Source organism: Haliotis rufescens, unplaced genomic scaffold (genome assembly GCF_023055435.1).
Source record: "Haliotis rufescens isolate VD_foot unplaced genomic scaffold, xgHalRufe1.0.p SCAF_15, whole genome shotgun sequence".
Lineage (NCBI taxonomy): Eukaryota > Metazoa > Mollusca > Gastropoda > Lepetellida > Haliotidae > Haliotis > Haliotis rufescens.
The window spans coordinates 15,299,102-15,317,345 of NW_025963835.1; the positions used below are offsets into that span (position 1 = coordinate 15,299,102).

The 18,244-nt window shown below is 46.1% G+C and overlaps 2 protein-coding genes across 2 annotated transcripts; one reads left to right on the forward strand and one right to left on the reverse strand.

Annotated features, from left to right (window-relative positions):
- Window positions 1-578: 578 nt before the first annotated feature.
- On the reverse strand, window positions 579-7,428 carry LOC125380026 (cell wall protein RBR3-like). The gene is made up of 7 exons (XM_048395997.1): window positions 7,372-7,428; window positions 4,782-5,310; window positions 4,132-4,619; window positions 3,525-4,042; window positions 2,178-2,938; window positions 1,355-1,849; window positions 579-1,321 (listed from the first exon to the last, which is right to left on the reverse strand). Exons 1-7 carry the CDS (start codon window positions 7,426-7,428, stop codon window positions 579-581), a joined length of 3,591 nt encoding a protein of 1,196 aa, XP_048251954.1.
- Window positions 7,342-17,481, forward strand: LOC124138757. Its single transcript, XM_046505604.2, has 2 exons — window positions 7,342-7,635; window positions 15,165-17,481. Exon 2 carries the CDS (start codon window positions 15,238-15,240, stop codon window positions 17,410-17,412), a length of 2,175 nt encoding a protein of 724 aa, XP_046361560.2. The 5' UTR covers window positions 7,342-7,635; window positions 15,165-15,237; the 3' UTR covers window positions 17,413-17,481.
- The last annotated feature ends 763 nt before the right edge of the window (window positions 17,482-18,244 follow it).

Consider the following 18,244-nt stretch of genomic DNA (forward strand, 5'->3'; position numbering starts at 1 on the left):
TTTGTGCTCATTTTCATTTTTTCTAATAAAAGTAAATGAACTTATTTTCTGGTGTGTCCTTAATATTTTACACCTGTGAAGATCCAAGTTCGAATAGGTCTTCAGCAACCCATGCTTGTCGTAAGAGGTGACTAACAAGTTCAGGTGGTCAGACTCGCTGACTTGGTTGATGCATGTCTTCGTATCCCAATTGTGTGGATCGATGCCCATGGTATTGATCACTGAATTTTCTGGTCCAGACTCCATTATTTACAGACTGCCATCATATCGCTGGAATATTGATGAATGTGACGTTAAACAACAAACAAACAAACAAGATGGACAGATGGTAGTGTAGCCTGGTAGTTTAAGCATTTGTGTGTCACACAGAAGTCTAGGTTCCATTCCTTAATGTGTCTCCAGTCATGATAATTATAAAATATTGTTAAAAGCGGCATACTCACTAACTCTAAGCTCTGAGATGTCTGTGTAGACAGGGTGTTTGACCTTTCAGGTGTCTGTGTATAGACAGGTTGTAAGAGTGTTCAGTTGTGTGTATAGAGAGTATACCAGAATTTTCAGATAGGTTGTCAGAACCTTTAGGTGTCTGTAGACAGGTTGTCAGAACCGTCAGGTGGCTGTGTAGACAGGTTGTCAGAACCGTCAGGTGGCTGTGTAGACAGGTTGTCAGAACCTTTAGGTGGCTGTGTAGACAGATTGTCAGAACCTTTAGGTGTCTGTAGACAGGTTGTCAGAACCTTCAGGTGGCTGTGTAGACAGGTTGTCAGAACCTTTAGGTGTCTGTGAAGATAGGTTGTCAGAACCTTCAGGTGGCTGTGTAGACAGGTTGTCAGAACCTTCAGGTGGCTGTGTCGAAGGGTTGTCAGAACCTTCAGGTGGCTGTGTCGAAGGGTTGTCAGAACCTTAAGGTGTCTGTGAAGACAGGTTGTCAGAACCTTCAGGTGGCTGTGTATACAGGTTTTCAGAACCGTCAGGTGTCTGTGTAGACAGATTGTCAGAACCTTTAGGTGTCTATGTAGACAGGTTGTCAGAACCTTCAGGTGTCTGTGTAGACAGGCTGTCAGAACCGTCAGGTGGCTGTGTAGACAGGTTGTCAAAACCGTCAGGTGGCTGTGTAGACAGGTTGTCAGCACCTTCAGGTGGCTGTGTAGACAGGTTGTCAGAACCTTCAGATGGCTGTGTAGACAGGCTGTCAGAACCCTCAGGTGGCTGTGTAGAGAACCTTCAGGTGTCTGTGTAGACAGGTTGTCAGAACCGTCAGGTGTCTGTGTAGACAGGTTGTCAGAACCGTCAGGTGGCTGTGTAGACAGGTTGTCAGAACCTAAAGGTGTCTATGTAGACAGGTTGTCAGAACCTTCAGGTGGCTGTGTAGACAGGTTGTCAAAACCTTCAGGTGGCTGTGTAGACAGGCTGTCAGAACCGTCAGGTGGCTGTGTAGACAGGTTGTCAGAACCTTCAGGTGGCTGTGTAGACAGGTTGTCAGAACCGTCAGGTGGCTGTGTAGACAGGTTGTCAGAACCGTCAGGTGGCTGTGTAGACAGGTTGTCAGAACCCTCAGGTGGCTGTGTAGACAGGTTGTCAGAACCGTCAGGTGTCTGTGTAGACAGGTTGTCAAAACCTTCAGGTGGCTGTGTAGACAGGTTGTCAGAACCTTCAGGTGGCTGTGTAGACAGGTTGTCAGAACCTTCAGGTGTCTGTGTAGACAGATTGTCAGAACCGCCAGGTGGCTGTGTAGACAGATTGTCAGAACCTTCAGGTGTCTGTGTCGAAGGGTTATCAGAACCTTCAGGTATCTGTGTAGACAGGTTGTCAGAACCTTCAGGTGGCTGTGTAAAAAGGTTGTCAGAACCTATAGGTGTCTATATAGACAGGTTGTCAGAACCTTCAGGTGTCTGTGTAGACAGGTTGTCAGAACCTTCAGGTGGCTGTATACAGGTTGTCAGAACCGTCAGGTGGCTGTGTAGACAGGTTGTCAGCACCTTCAGGTGGCTGTGTAGACAGGTTGTCAGCACCTTCAGGTGGCTGTGTAGACAGGTTGTCAGAACCTATAGGTGTCTATGTAGACAGGTTGTCAGAACCTTCAGGTGGCTGTGTAGACAGGTTGTCAGAACCTTCAGGTGGCTGTGCAGACAGGTTGTCAGAACCTACAGGTGTCTATGTAGACAGGTTGTCAGAACCTTCAGGTGGCTGTGTAGACAGGTTGTCAGAACCTTCAGGTGGCTGTGTAGACAGGTTGTCAGAACCTTCAGGTGGCTGTGTAGACAGGTTGTCAGAACCGTCAGGTGGCTGTGTAGACAGGTTGTCAGAACCGTCAGGTGGCTGTGTAGACAGGTTGTCAGAACCCTCAGGTGGCTGTGTAGACAGATTGTCAGAACCGTCAGGTGTCTGTGTAGACAGGTTGTCAAAACCTTCAGGTGGCTGTGTAGACAGGTTGTCAGAACCTTCAGGTGGCTGTGTTGACAGGCCAGAACCCTCAGGTGTCCGTGTAGACAGGTTGTCAGAACCTTTAGGTGTATGTGTAGACAGACCAGAACCCTCAGGTGTCTGTGAAGACAGGTTGTCAGAACCGTCAGGTGGCTGTGTAGACAGGTTGTCAGAACCGTCAGGTGGCTGTGTAGACAGGTTGTCAAAACCTTCAGGTGGCTGTGTAGACAGGTTGTCTGAACCGTCAGGTGGCTGTGTAGACAGGTTGTCAGAACCTTCAGGTGGCTGTGTAGACAGGTTGTCAGAACCTTCAGGTGTCTGTGAAGACAGGTTGTCTGAACCTTCAGTTGTCTGTGTAGACAGGTTGTCAGAACCTTCGGGGGTCTGTGTAGACAGGTTGTCAGAACCTTTAGGTGTCTGTATACAGGTTGTCAGAACCTTCAGGTGGCTGTGCAGACAGGTTGTCAGAACCGCCAGGTGTCTATGTAGACAGGTTGTCAGCACCTTCAGGTGTCTGTAGACAGGTTGTCAGAACCTTCAGGTGTCTGTGTAGACAGGTTGTCAGAACCGTCAGGTGTCTGTGTTGACAGGCCAGAACCCTCAGGTGTCCGTGTAGACAGGTTGTCAGAACCTTTAGGTGTATGTGTAGACAGACCAGAACCCTCAGGTGTCTATGAAGACAGGTTGTCAGAACCTTCAGGTGGCTGTGTATACAGGTTTTCAGAACCGTCAGGTGTCTGTGTAGACAGATTGTCAGAACCTTTAGGTGTCTATGTAGACAGGTTGTCAGAACCTTCAGGTGTCTGTGTAGACAGGCTGTCAGAACCGTCAGGTGGCTGTGTAGACAGGTTGTCAAAACCGTCAGGTGGCTGTGTAGACAGGTTGTCAGCACCTTCAGGTGGCTGTGTAGACAGGTTGTCAGAACCTTCAGATGGCTGTGTAGACAGGCTGTCAGAACCCTCAGGTGGCTGTGTAGAGAACCTTCAGGTGTCTGTGTAGACAGGTTGTCAGAACCGTCAGGTGTCTGTGTAGACAGGTTGTCAGAACCGTCAGGTGGCTGTGTAGACAGGTTGTCAGAACCTAAAGGTGTCTATGTAGACAGGTTGTCAGAACCTTCAGGTGGCTGTGTAGACAGGTTGTCAAAACCTTCAGGTGGCTGTGTAGACAGGCTGTCAGAACCGTCAGGTGGCTGTGTAGACAGGTTGTCAGAACCTTCAGGTGGCTGTGTAGACAGGTTGTCAGAACCTTCAGGTGGCTGTGTAGACAGGTTGTCAGAACCGTCAGGTGGCTGTGTAGACAGGTTGTCAGAACCCTCAGGTGGCTGTGTAGACAGGTTGTCAGAACCCTCAGGTGGCTGTGTAGACAGGTTGTCAGAACCGTCAGGTGTCTGTGTAGACAGGTTGTCAAAACCTTCAGGTGGCTGTGTAGACAGGTTGTCAGAACCTTCAGGTGGCTGTGTAGACAGGTTGTCAGAACCTTCAGGTGTCTGTGTAGACAGATTGTCAGAACCGCCAGGTGGCTGTGTAGACAGATTGTCAGAACCTTCAGGTGTCTGTGTCGAAGGGTTGTCAGAACCTTCAGGTATCTGTGTAGACAGGTTGTCAGAACCTTCAGGTGGCTGTGTAAAAAGGTTGTCAGAACCTATAGGTGTCTATGTAGACAGGTTGTCAGAACCTTCAGGTGGCTGTGTAGACATGTTGTCAGAACCTTCAGGTGTTTGTGCAGACAGATTGTCAGAACCTGCAGGTGTCTGTGTCGAAGGGTTGTCAGAACCTTCAGGTATCTGTGTAGACAGGTTGTCAGAACCTTCAGGTGGCTGTGTAGACAGGTTGTTAGAACCTTCAGGTGTCTGTGAAGACAGGTTGTCAGAACCGTCAGGTGTCTGTGTAGACAGGTTGTCAGCACCTTCAGGTGTCTGTGTAGACAGGTTGTCAGAACCTTCAGGTGTCTGTGTAGACAGGTTGTCAGAACCTTCAGATGTCTGTGTAGACAGATTTTAGAACCTTTAGGTGTCTGTGTAGACAGGTTGTCAGAACCTTTAGGTGTCTGTGTAGACAGGTTGTCAGAACCTTCAGGTGTCTGTGTTGACAGGCCAGAACCCTCAGGCGTCTGTGTAGACAGATTGTCAGAACCTTCAGGTGTCTGTGTTGACAGGCCAGAACCCTCAGGCGTCTGTGTAGACAGATTGTCAGAACCTTTAGGTGTATGTGAAGACAGGTTGTCAGAACCTTCAGGTGTCTGTGTTGACAGGCCAGAACCCTCAGGCGTCTGTGTAGACAGATTGTCAGAACCTTTAGGTGGCTGTGTAGACAGGTTGTCAGAACCGTCAGGTGTCTATGTAGACAGGTTGTCAGAACCTTTAGGTGTCTGTGTAGACAGGTTGTCAGAACCTTCAGGTGTCTGTGTTGACAGGCCAGAACCCTCAGGCGTCTGTGTAGACAGATTGTCAGAACCTTTAGGTGTCTGTGTAGACAGGTTGTCAGAACCTTCAGGTGGCTGTGTAGACAGGTTGTCGGAACCTTCAGGTGTCTGTGTTGACAGGCCAGAACCCTCAGGTGTCCGTGTAGACAGGTTGTCAGTACCTTTAGGTGTATGTGTAGACAGACCAGAACCCTCAGGTGTCTGTGTAAACAGGTTGTCAGAACCTTCAGGTCGCTGTGTAGACAGGTTGTCAGAACCTTTAGGTGTCTGTGTAGGCAGGTTGTCAGAACCTTCAGGTGTCTGTGTAGACACATTGTCAGAACCTTTAGGTGTCTGTGTAGATAGGTTGTCAGAACCTTTAGGTGTCTGTGTAGACAGGTTGTCAGAACCTTCAGGTGTCTGTGTAGACAGGTTGTCAGAACCTTCAGGTGGCTGTGTAGACAGGTTGTCAGAACCTTCAGATGTCTGTGTAGACAGATTTTAGAACCTTCAGATGTCTGTGTAGACAGTTTGTCAGAACCGTCAGGTGTCTGTGTAGACAGGCCAGTACCGTCAGGTGGCTGTGTAGACAGGTTGTCAGAACCTTCAGGTGGCTGTGTAGACAGGTTGTCAAAACCTTCAGGATGCTGTGTAGACAGGCTGTCAGAACCGTCAGGTGTCTGTGTAGACAGGTTGTCCCGTGTCTGTGTGGACAGGTTGTCAGAACCCTCCAGGCGACTGTGTAGACAGGTTGTCAGAACCCTCCAGGCGACTGTGTAGACAGGTTGTCAGAACCCTCCAGGCGACTGTGTAGACAGGTTGTCAGAACCTTCAGGTGGCTGTGTAGACAGGTTGTCAGAACCCTCCAGGCGACTGTGTAGACAGGTTGTCAGAACCTTTAGGCGACTGTGTAGAATGGTTGTCAGAACCCTCCAGGCGACTGTGTAGACAGGTTGTCAGAACCTTCCGGTGGCCGTGTAGACAGTTTGTCAGAACCCTCAAGGCGTCTGTGTAGACAGGTTGTCAGAACCTTCACGTGGCTGTATGAAGACACGCCAGAACTTTCAGCTGCCTGTGTGGACAAGTGAGGGTTTTTTCACGTCCTAGATACGTGCATGATTCAGGCTATAACGTGAAGTAATGACACCGTGACCACACGGAGCCCAGGTAGGTTCACTGGATGTGGGGACCCATGAAGTCCCGGGTTACAATAGGTCTTCACCAACCCATGCTTGCCGTAAAAGGCGAATATGCTAGTCGTAAGGGGCGACAAGCTGGATCGGGTGGTCAGGCTCGTTGACTTGGTTGATGCATGTCATCGTATCCCAATTGTGTAGATCGATGCTCATAATATTCATCACTGGATTGTCTGGTCCAGACTCGAATATTTACAGACCGCCGTCGTATAGCTGGAATACTGGTGTGTGTGCGTGATGTGTTTTGAATTTTACACGACTTCAAAGTGAGGGTTGAAGAGGAGGGGATATATGGTCTCTCTGACATCCGGGTGTGTGTGTGTGTGTGGTGTGTGTGTAAGTGTGTGTTAGTGTTAAACAACAGTCGAACACACACACACGCACACACACACACACTATTGTTGGAACAAAGTCACACACACATGACGTCATAAAGAATGGATGACGTTATCTTCAATTACTTGCGATACAGCGTTCCTATGACGTCACGTTGCTATGGGTCTCTTCGCTAACAATGACCACAATGGAAGCCTTTCTATGATGTTCATTACAAACTACTGGAAATAATTCCATCTAAATCCGCGCCCTGATGGTTAATATTCTTTCGTAAATACGGGACAAATATCAGAACACAAACATCTACAGTTTGTTAAATATATCTTCTTGCATTTCAACGATTAGACAGAAGATAATGTTTTTGAGGTTTGGGTCTTGTGCCACATGTTTACAAGTGGGCGGCGATAGATTCTGGACAGACGGACTTCTGTGGGAACGGATGTTAGGATAGGTTTCAAGAGGGGTAGAGTGGGGAGAAGTTTTCAGTCTACGAGCAGATAGCACACTGGTCAGATCAAATTTTAAATTGAAAATTAATCAAAAGATAATTTAGAAACATGTTCACAGGTTATTGGTACACTAGTAGTAGTAGTAGTAGTAGTAGTAGTAGTAGTAGTAGTAGTAGTGCGGCCACGGTTATAGTGGCTGGTACATCTAACATTAATGTACAGTCATTATTGCAGGTGTTTAATTTACGCTTTCCCCAAAGTGACATTTTTGGCCTGCAAAAAATGCAGGTTTGTGTCTCAGTTTTTTAGTGCGGAAACATGCTAGTTACTTTATATCATTAAATTAGGGAAATGGTACGATATGAACATTTATTTGTATATGTATGTGTTTAGATGTAACTTGTGTGTCTATATGTGACTTGTCTATCAGTGTCGATAAATCTGCGTTTCACCACAACTAGGTGTGTTTGCTATAGTGATTGCACGAGATGTAAACAACAGAGAAGTAAAAACGTGTACTTTCAGGGTCAGTCAGCATCGGTTCAGAGACCTTGTGATGGAAGTACCAGGGTCTGTCTACAGTGTCTCGCCGTGAGGAAACTGTCCTGCAGAGCTCCCTTCATTATCTTCCCATCTCCTCCCCTGTCCAGAAGCGGAAACCCGTAACATGACACGGTGAGAACTTCCCCCTCCCCCCTCTCATCTCCCCCGTCTCTCTTTCCTCATCGGCCTGTCCGGACCCGCATCTCCGTGGCAGTGGCAGCCGTTACAGGACGGAGGAATCTTGGAGCTGCCGTCGGACGTCTCACTGTACAGACAAGCGAGCACAGGTAACTTTAAACATGTCAGCCGATGCCAGTTGGTGAAGGAGGCTTGGTATTTCTGTGGTAAACAAAGGCTCTGTGGTAAACAAAGGTAATGTGGTTCTACTCATGTAAACACTTAGTGATCAGTAAACGCAGGATCACAGTCTCGCTTGAATGACTACCTGTTGATAAACAGCATTTCGTTTATGTTTCCTTTGCGTTCACTTCAAATTGTAAACATCCAAAAATGTTTTATGAACCATGTTTTAAGAAGCGAGTGGAATCATTTTTAAGAAACAATTATTTATGTTTTGTTTCTTGTTTTGAAGAGAAAAATGTCTGATTTCAAGGTAAACATACATAAAAATTAAATAACTTCCTGGTCATGTTGAGCGTTTGATTTTGAATTAATGCTTGTAGCGATTTTTCTCAAATATTTCTTTCTGAGCCAGAACTCTCGATCCGTGAAACGAGCACCTCGCTTCCATAGTGTCCCAGGCGCGCGTTCCTGTGCTTGTCGAGAGGTAGTGCTCCGTCGTGTCAAGTTACTCTCCCAGGGTTGGGTTGCAGGGGACACAGCTGTCGTGCCTCCATCGGGGCTTACAGGGGAGTTTGATGGAGGGGGAGTGGTGCCATAAAAATCAAGAATCCAGAATTGTTATTTTACAGAACACCGTCTTAGGGCAGGGTACAAACAAAACTGGGCGGCAAAAGATAGTATAGGTCGAGTTCCATGATCGATAAAAAAAAAGAAAGAAGAGGTTTTGTTAGTAATTATAATATACTCTTCAAAAAAAGAAACTTGACATAGATGTAAAACCAATTTTTGCCAAATATCTAAAATAATTACATTAAATGAGAACCAAATAAGTCAAACAGAAAGATGATGTGTCTATAATTCGCGAAAACACATGCAAAACACATAAACGTAGCGTTTGGGAATCAATTTTACAGCTTCATCCAAACGGAACCGCCTGTAAAAAACGTGAAGCACAGGATCCTGCATTTAGGCATGCATGCCCCTTGCTGAATGGGTATAGAAATCCACATCAACGGCTGTTCATACAGTCCTTATAACGGCAGTAGAGGAGGTGACAGTATGCCAAGACTGAATGCAGCTCAACGGAACAACGTCATTGGGAGATTACAAGCTGGAGCAACTCAGCAAGAAGTGGCCAGGCACTTTGGCGTATCCAGACAGACAATCTCCGCACTGTGGACCCGATACAACAACACCAACAGAGTTGACGACAGACCAAGGTCAGGAAGACCAAGGGTGACAACCCAAACACAAGATCGATATATCCGGCTGCGACACCTCCGAGACCGCACTACCACAGCCACGTCTACAACCACACAGATCCCTGGGGTACGCAGAATATCAGATCAAACGGTACGCAACAGACTGAGGGAGGCTGGACTTTTTGCACGAAGACCTGTTCGACTCCATGTATTGACCCCACGACATCTGGCGGACCGTCTGCTTTGGTGCCAAGAGAGGGTTAGATGGGCACGTGCAAGGTGAAGAAATGTACTGTTTACTGACGAGTCCCGTTTCCTACTCACACGTGCTGATGGGCGCGCACGTGTCTGCAGACGTCGGGGTGAACGTTACGCACCTATCACGGTGGTAGGACGCCTCTCGTGCATGTGGCAGGTGCATTGACAGGTGTGCGTTACAGAGACTTGATCCTACAGTCTTACGTTCTTCCTCACGTCAACGTTCATGGCGGACAGTTCCAGCAGGACAACGCTCGATCGCATATTGCACGTGTTTGTCAGGACTTCTTACAGCACAACAACATCCAGACATTACATTGGCCACATCAAACAGCGTGTTATTGACAACTTGATTGCTTCAATGGGTCGTCGGTGTCAAGCGGTGATTGATGCACGTGGTGGGCACAACCGATACTGACATTTTCTGTTAACTGTATCGTGTACGTGTGTCTAGGCGACACGATTAATGTTTTGAACATTGTATACTTTGATCTTCAAACAGTGTTTCAATTATGGTTTCTGTGTCCCATTTTGAAACAATCGCATTATATTACATTTTGAAAGTCAGTGTCAAGTTTCTTTTTTTGAAGAGTATATAATCTAGGGAGGAGTATCAAATGATTGATCAACCACAGTTCGAATGAAATTGTGCAATCACAGGTAATGTAAGCTAAGGTAAACAATGGTGGGGTAAGAAATTTCATTTTCAAAAGTTGTCTGAAATGTCACCAAAAAATTGTCAGACACACTACAAGTTCATTGTCGACACAGTTGCCTTCAATAGCGTGTATGACCTCCAGCTGCCTCAATGCATGCTGTGATACGCCGCCTCATCGATGACGTCAGTCTTCTGATGACGTGGACTGGAATCCGTTGCCACTCGTCTCTCAGGGCCTGCTGCAATTCTTCTCGGTTGACGGGAGGCTGATGGCGTGCTCTAATCTGTCTGTCAAGATGGTCCCACGGATGTTCAAGAGGATTCATATCGGGTGAGTGGGCAGGCCAGGGCAAAACGTCAACGTTCTGATGGTTTAGAAAGTTCCGAGGCAGTCTTGCAGTATGGGGCCTGGCATTGTCGTATTGAAACAATGTCCCCTGCTGTTGGTTTTATAAGAACGGAAGCACAACTGGCTGCAACACTTGGTCTCTGTACTGCACAGCGTTCAGGTTTCCCTGTATAATCACCAAATCAGTCTTCTGATCTCCACAAATACCGCCCCACACCATGACACCTCCCCCGCCGAATGGATGGACCTCTCGAATACACGCCGGAGCCAAACGTTCCCCTCTGCGTCGATAAACTCGTTCTCTGCCGTCATTTTGAAACAAGTTTAACCGATTTCATCAGTAAACAGCACTCGACGCCAATTTCTCACTTGCCAGCGTCAAACCAGCCTCGCCCATCGCAGTCTCAGGCATGGATATTGAACAGTCAGTACCATTCCTCGGAAAGGACGATACGCTCGGATTCCAGCAGCAGGAACTCGTCGTAGTACTGTACGTTGGCTAATGGGGATGTCCCAACGCTGTTGCTGCCGTCGCCGTCGCCGTTACGAATCTGTTTCGCAGGTGAATTAGCCGTATCTGACCGTCTTCCAGTTGTGTTGCCACCCAGGGTCGTCCGGTTCCATGCCTGTCCTGTGTCCTCCCTGTCTGCCTGTACCGTTGAATCAGCCTGGCTACTTTCAATGGTGTACAACCAAACCTTCTGGCAATTTGGACCTGTGTTGCCCCCATATCGGCCATACCGATTGCTCTCTCTCTCTGCTCCTATGACAATCGTGGCATTTGTTTTGTGTGCTTTCATCACGTGTGGTTATACCCTGCAGACGAACGCATTTATACAGCTAGCATGCACGTGCAGTTCATGCCATAGGCGGGAAACCGGTTTCACCATTTTTTTGTCACCGCACGAGCGCCGTCAAAGGTGGCGCGTTCGGGTGAGGTGTTTTCTGGTACCTGTTCCTGGGCAGTCATATTCCCAATACCCACTTTCCACTAGTTATCGCTGCTTTTAAGAAAAAAAATACAAATTGCCAGCCTATACTTTCTTTTGCCGCTTAGTTTAGGTAAATTTGGGGGTGAATATGATTACAGACATGAAATGTATATGTACATTTAATGTACCTTATGCATACAGGCAATCCAGTGATTGATATCGTGAGCACCGATTTACGCAATTGGGATACGATGACTTGCATCAACCAAGTCAGCGAGCCTGACCACCCGATCCCGTTAGTCGCCTCTTCAGGAAAAGCATCGTCGCCTCTTACGGCAAGCATGGGTTTCTGAAGATCTATTCTAGCTCAAATCTTCACGGGTCGACTTCATTGGGAGCCAGGTTCAAATTACATGACACTGGCCGTCCAATCAGCTTGGACTCAGTAACGAGAGAAATTCGGTCATTAGCTTGTGATAGGATAGATTGAGATGCTGACGTCATTTCTGAAACGACGCTTTGATGTATTATGACAGAGTGGAGATGTACTACACTTGATAATCGAGGATGAGCTCTCGTGTAGGCTCTCATGTCATCTAGTATCCGATGTTGATGTATATCTATCACAAACTATAACCATGGGACTAAATGCTTCCTTTGTGTTAATTTTATGTTTTAATCTTTTCACAAATGTGCGTGAGCTAGTATGGTTTTAGGCAATCTCATTAAAATCAGGTCTTAGTTCTTTGTTTAGCGGCAGCGAGAACTTAGATCTTATTTTAATGAGATTGGGTTTTAGGCCGCTTTTGGCAATATCACGAGCAATATATAGGGATTATTATTATTCGAGCATTTGTGTCATACTGATTTTACGAAAAATGAGCGAGAGTGTGTGTAACACATGCGGTCTTACACGAGCTTCCTAAAATCAGTATGACACATATGCGAGTGTAATAATTTCTTTATTACCCAAGACCGCCGTCCTAGAAAACCACAATTGTCGATTCTACCACGAATTTTGAAAATACTCGATTTTGATTGGTCAATCAGAGGTATCAAATCACAATAATCTGATTAAAACAGCCGATTTGACAGCCACATCACCTCGGAAGCTAATATTTTTAGAATACAGTAAACTACGGTTATAACGAACATGCTTATAACGAACTGACGGATATAACGAACTACTTTTTTGGTCCCGACTAGTTATGCTGTATATATGCTTATAACGAACTACGGATATAACGAACTAAAATTAGTAGTCCCTTTGAGTTCGTTATAACCGTACTTTACTGTAGTAGTTCTTCTACAGTCATTGTCGGTAGGCATATTTAAATAATTATAGGTACAATTATAGGTGTTATAAGGTCCCCCAAACCTTAGAAAATTATAACAAAATCAACCTTTAAATGGGATGATTATAGCTTTCAAAACGGTGGAGACAGAAAGCCGAAGTGTTGGCGCAAACAAGCAGGAAATCAATAGGGCGATGACAGTGACAGGATATTTCGGGATAGCTTCGGTGGTGTCGTCGCCAATTAATCAATAGACATCTTTAATCGGTTAGTGGGTTCCGGTAGTTTGCTGATCGAGACACAAACGCGAGTTCATGGTCTGATATTGTTCTTAACTAATTAAAATGATCTATGAGGACATGTGACAAAAAACAGACCAGGCCCGAACACTTTAAAATAAAATCAGTCAACATTAGGAGAGTCGTACCCCTATCGTTCTCCCCACTTAGTGACGAGCATGGCCGGTCTGATACTGTTGTGTATTGATTGATGGACTGAGAGTAAGTAAAACTGATGTGAGTATAAAGCTGGTGTGGCGTTTCTTTATTGTGCGAGTATAAATGCTGATGGAGACATTTCGGAGTAAGCGGACCGCCTCCGTGGTCTTGTGGTAGAGCGTCCGCCCGGAGAGCGGAAGGTCCAGGGTTCGATCCCGGGCCGCGTCATACAAAAAGACGTTAAAAGATTGTACTTGTTGTTACCCTGTCTGGCGCTCGGCATTAAGGGGCTAAAACAAGGACTGGTCGGCTCGGAGTCAGTATACTGTGTCTGAGTGGGGTATTCATGTTAAACTGCGGCATGGTATCTCAGTGAGCTAGCACTATAAATCGGCATCAGTCCGGACTAGTACAAGCAGCCACACACACACATACACGTGCATGCACGTCGCTATATAAGTGCAATAATCTTGGACGCGACGTTAAACCCAATTTCACCTCACCTCGGAGTAAGCGTCGATAGACCGATCACTCCTTGACTGAGATAAGCCGAGGCTGACAAGGTGAGCTGCAAAGTCATGGCTTACTGACCACGACGACAAGGAACGACAATGCGTTTAGGTAACGGTAGTAGGGTCCCACTTGACGCCCGAAAGCAGTTACGACATAGGTCACAAAATGAAAAACTGCGGTTATTACAGTACTCAAGGGGGACACGGGTAGCCCAGTCGCCTACGCCGCCGCGATTGACTGTGCAGAGTTGCGTCCCTTGGGCACGCCAGAAATCTATGATTATGGGTTCGAATCCCGGTTCGCCCCGATTATGTTTCTTGGTTTGTCAGCACCATACCCGTGCTCGTGGGTTTCACCAAAGTGGTTAACGTCTGAGACCTGCATCACTTCGGGCTTTCCTCCCACATTAAGCTGACACGCCGTGGTATAACTTGAATACTGTTAAAAGCGGCGTTAAACCCAACTCACTCACTCGCAATATTCAAAGGATGAGTGGCAATACATTTCGTGCAGAAAACAGGATAGAAATCTACAAAGAATGTATTTCAAGTTTTGAGGACCAGCGAGAGCTTGCTATTTGGCGCTTTTCTATATACGACTGTGACGTCATATCTTTAGTCCTGCACCATGACCGTGGAATATATTTATTTTATGAAAAATAATAATCTAGAAATGCATACAAAAGTAAGTCTCGCCAGCTCAAGCTAGCTCTATTCCACAATCAGCATAGGGGATTTTTATTTTATATTTAGAGTCAAGAAGGATATTGTGTAATATAAGATTTCAGAGACTAAATGTTAGTTTATCATATCTTTTGCGTCACAATGAGCGATATGACGGCGGTGTAGAACGAAACCTTTGCAAGGCTTGTTTAGTTTTCTTCGGGGATGCCCACCTTATCTCAATCTCATTAAAATCAGATCTTAGTTCTCGCTATCGCTAAACAAATTTAGCGAAAACTGAGATCTGATTTTAATGAGATTGACCTTATCTTAGCTTACCAAGTTGCCGTGCTACATGCTTTCAGTGCCCGTCATGTGTTCGAGTGCAGTATAACGGTGTCAACAAAAACTGCTTGAACATATAAGACGCCATATTTTGTTTAAAGGCTGTTGTCGGTGATTCTGATCGACAACCCACACAAAACACTGGGCTCAACCCATGCCGCTTTACTCAAAGTATTTGCAAACAAATAGTTCGCATTTTATTTAGTCATGTTAGAAAGGAGATAAACACATTTTATCATCCAAAACTGGCTCCCACAGGAGATATTGCTGTGGTGAGATCAAGCGATATACTGTAGATATCGCTGCAGTGAAATTGCATCACAATGCTTTGCAGACCATTGTGACGTCATTGGTTACCATGACGTCACAATCAAATGGCATCACTAATGGCTCTGCTACTGAAGCTGTTTAGCAGTACTTTTTACACTTAAGACACTGCTTATTACTTTTTACAAACTGAAAAAGTAGGAAGAAAGATGTTGGATTATAAATAAAATCTCTCCCTCGTGTCTTTTGATATCAAATATATCAACACTCGTTGATAAAAAGTGGAAAAAAATCCTCGGCAAGCCTCGGAGTTTTTCCACTTTTATCAACTCGTGTTGATATATTTGATAGCAAAAGACACTCGGGTGAGATTCTCTTTGTGTTTATCATCGAAATGACGTCAACATTTCTTCAGCTATGATATTGTCCCGGAAAACTCTCGGAAAGAGGTTATGCTTCAGACTGTTGGGGAAAAAAAGAAATTGTCTGCCACCAACATTACTCATAGTTTTAAATAAAAATAAAAATATGTAGCGTTAAAACCAACTCACTCACTCACTTAACATGATGTTATTCAATATTTCAATATTTCCAGGTTGATGCCAGTTTCTGCAACGGAGAGCTGAATCCCCTAAGCTCGCCCAGAGCGGAACACCCAGCTCAGAGATATGCCAATAGAAACCGACATAGATGTTCTCCTGTCTTGTTATCTGGCAGACAGTGACAGATCACCACATGTCTCCACCGGGAGGCAGCGGGGACGAAGCGACGTGAGCCCAGCCGACGTCGTTATCGTTGAAGCTACCGATACTGAAGGAGCTGCAGATACACACACCCAGCTGCCAGCTGCACGTGACGCAGAGGGAGGTGACGATTACGTCATTACATGCAACTTCCACGATGAGGTCGTCACACCAACAGCTAGGGCTCATCAGCTATCCACGAATGCCACCGCTGACATGCGTCTTGGAATCAGTCAGGACACTAAACATAAGTCTAATGGCGGAAGAAAAAGACCTAGAAATATGACCATATCCACTTCACCATCATGTTCAGACACTTTAAATGGTGGAAGTTCCGGTATAGGCTACCACGCAGGACAGGAAGTAAGGACATCACGAATTAGTCATGGTTGCGGGGACATCGTACCTTCAATAACAGACAACGGTGATCTGGCCTCGGCAACACGCAGGGGTTCTACTGATGGCAAACACTATGGCCACGTTTCACATCCAGCTGAAGTAAGCTTATACACATCTATGGCAGAGACTCAACCAGGTGATGGGTCTGGTAGAGAGCCATGTAAGAAACAGAAGTTAATGGTGGACCATGACATAACATGTATGGATACGTCGACATATGAATATCTGGCAACCGTTTCTTGTGACAATGTTGCGTATTACCCAACACGGAGTAATGGGAGTTGGTATGTTCCTGAGAAAGGAGCACGTAAACCCCACTCTGACTGTGAGCATCCTCTACACTCTCTGTCTCGATGTTGCGAGAAAATGTCCCATGGTAGTGCTCTGAAGTCGCTGGTCGACGACATGGCGGCAGAAGTGACTGGACACTCGGAGAAGATGTATTTAGAGTATATAAAGAGTCGTTGGTTTGATCCCAGGGCTGGAGCATGTGACGTGGCTGGTGGTACGGCAAATGGACGGTCTACTCTAACGTGGCACCTTCCTGTGACGCCTTGTAGCGCGGACACCCTGAACACACTGAAGGCCAAGGTCAATCACACCGTCATGAGTGTTTCTGGAGGGACGGTCATAGAACACCAACGGCAGGACAGTCTTATTGATGGGGACAATGACAATGGCTGTGGGAAACGAGTTGAAAATGGCCTGTATGGTCACAGTGAAAGTTCTGAATTAGTTGGAGGAACGTCTTTCCCTGCTGTTGTTTGTGGAGCATCAAGTTTGGGGGAAGGTGATGAGACGGGTAATGCGACTTACAAAGCAGTACAGGACAGTGGGCCATCAAGCGAAGAAGTCGGTGCAGGGCATATGCCGTATTCAGAAAACCAAGAAACGAGTCCCCCGTGTTACAGTGCTGAATACGTCAGACGTGTTCTGAACAGGCGGATGTACATATTGGATACGGAGTTTCCTTCACGGAGAAGATCGGGGTTTCCTTCCCTGACACATCACTCAGGATATAATTCGTCAGAGAGAACCAACTCACCGTCACTTCACCACACTACAGTATCAACCAACCCATCATCACTTCCCCAAACCAGAAAAGCAACGTTGAGGTATCCTTTGCGTGAGGAGCAAGGAACAGTTACCTCCAACCACTCATCAGCCAAGGATACCCAACTCCTTCCCTCCTTACAGGGTTGCCCTAAAAGGTGTGACGCTGTGCATATGAATGCCATTCATCAGTCTGATCAACTACAAAGTTCCCGTGTCTCGACTGAAGTTGAGGAAGAGTGTTCGACACCCACAACCACATTTACAGATTCAGCAACCGGAAGCACCCTTTCTGATTTCAGGGCCTTGGTTGAAGCCTTTGATAGTGAAGAGTCCGTGTCACGCCAAGGGGAAATGGTAATCGACCCTGTAAATGGTGCTTGTCAAGGCACATCTGCAACTGCCTCAAAGCCTGGGTTGTCTCTCCACAAACCCCTTCCAAAGTCACAACAGATGATATACACGTGTTCTCTGTGTGGTCGCGATAATCTGTCAAGGAAAACCGTCCGGCGTCACAAGGCACGGAACTATGACTGCCCGAAGTGCAAGAAGAAATTTTGTCTTCAAGAACTGTTGGTGAAGCATAAAAAGTTCAAGTTGTGTGGCCTGGAAGACGGAACACTGATGACGGACATTGCCGGTGTGTGACGTCCTTGGACGTTTCGGAGTAGATGTGTATATACACGTGTAAAATATAGGTTAAGAATAAAAGCTTTCAAGATGAAACATGGTCTAGAGTGGCGAGTGGTGAAACAATTTTACAATTCATTCACACATGCAAACTTTTTGTGTGAGTGAGTCAGCTGGGTTTAACGTTGTATTTAACAGTATCTCAGTTATATCACGGCGTGTCAGCTTAGTGTGGGAGGAAAGTGATGCATGTCTCAGATATTTACCTCTTTGGTGAAACCCACGAGGTATGGTGCTGACAAACCTAGAACAATAATCGGGGAGATCCGGGATTCGAATCCACAATCAAATGTTTCTTGCGTGTCCAATGTACACAGTTCTGCTCAGAGAATTGTGGTGCCTAAGACGGCTGGGCTCGATATTTTTCGACCGCCTCGACTCATTACACACTGCACATTGCCCTGATATCCTGACATCATCCTCTGGAAAACCCACACTTGTTATACACTGATTGTGTCGGCACTCAGCACAGCTAATTACCTACTCCTGACGACCCTCTGTAGAATAATGATAACTAATTATACACTGATTGCGTCTGCTCATTACTTTCTACTCATGACGATCTACTCAACAATGAAGACTAGTTATTAATTAATGTCTGTGTCTGTTCGTTACACAACCTGGTCTAGGTCGGATGGTCCGGCTCGATGACTTGATAGATGCTTGTAACCGTATCCCAATTGCGTAGATCGATGCTCATGATGAGAATTTCTAGATTGTCTGGTGGATGCTCGATTATTGACAGACTGACGTCATATTGCTGAGTGTGGCGGTGTTAACATTTTACAAC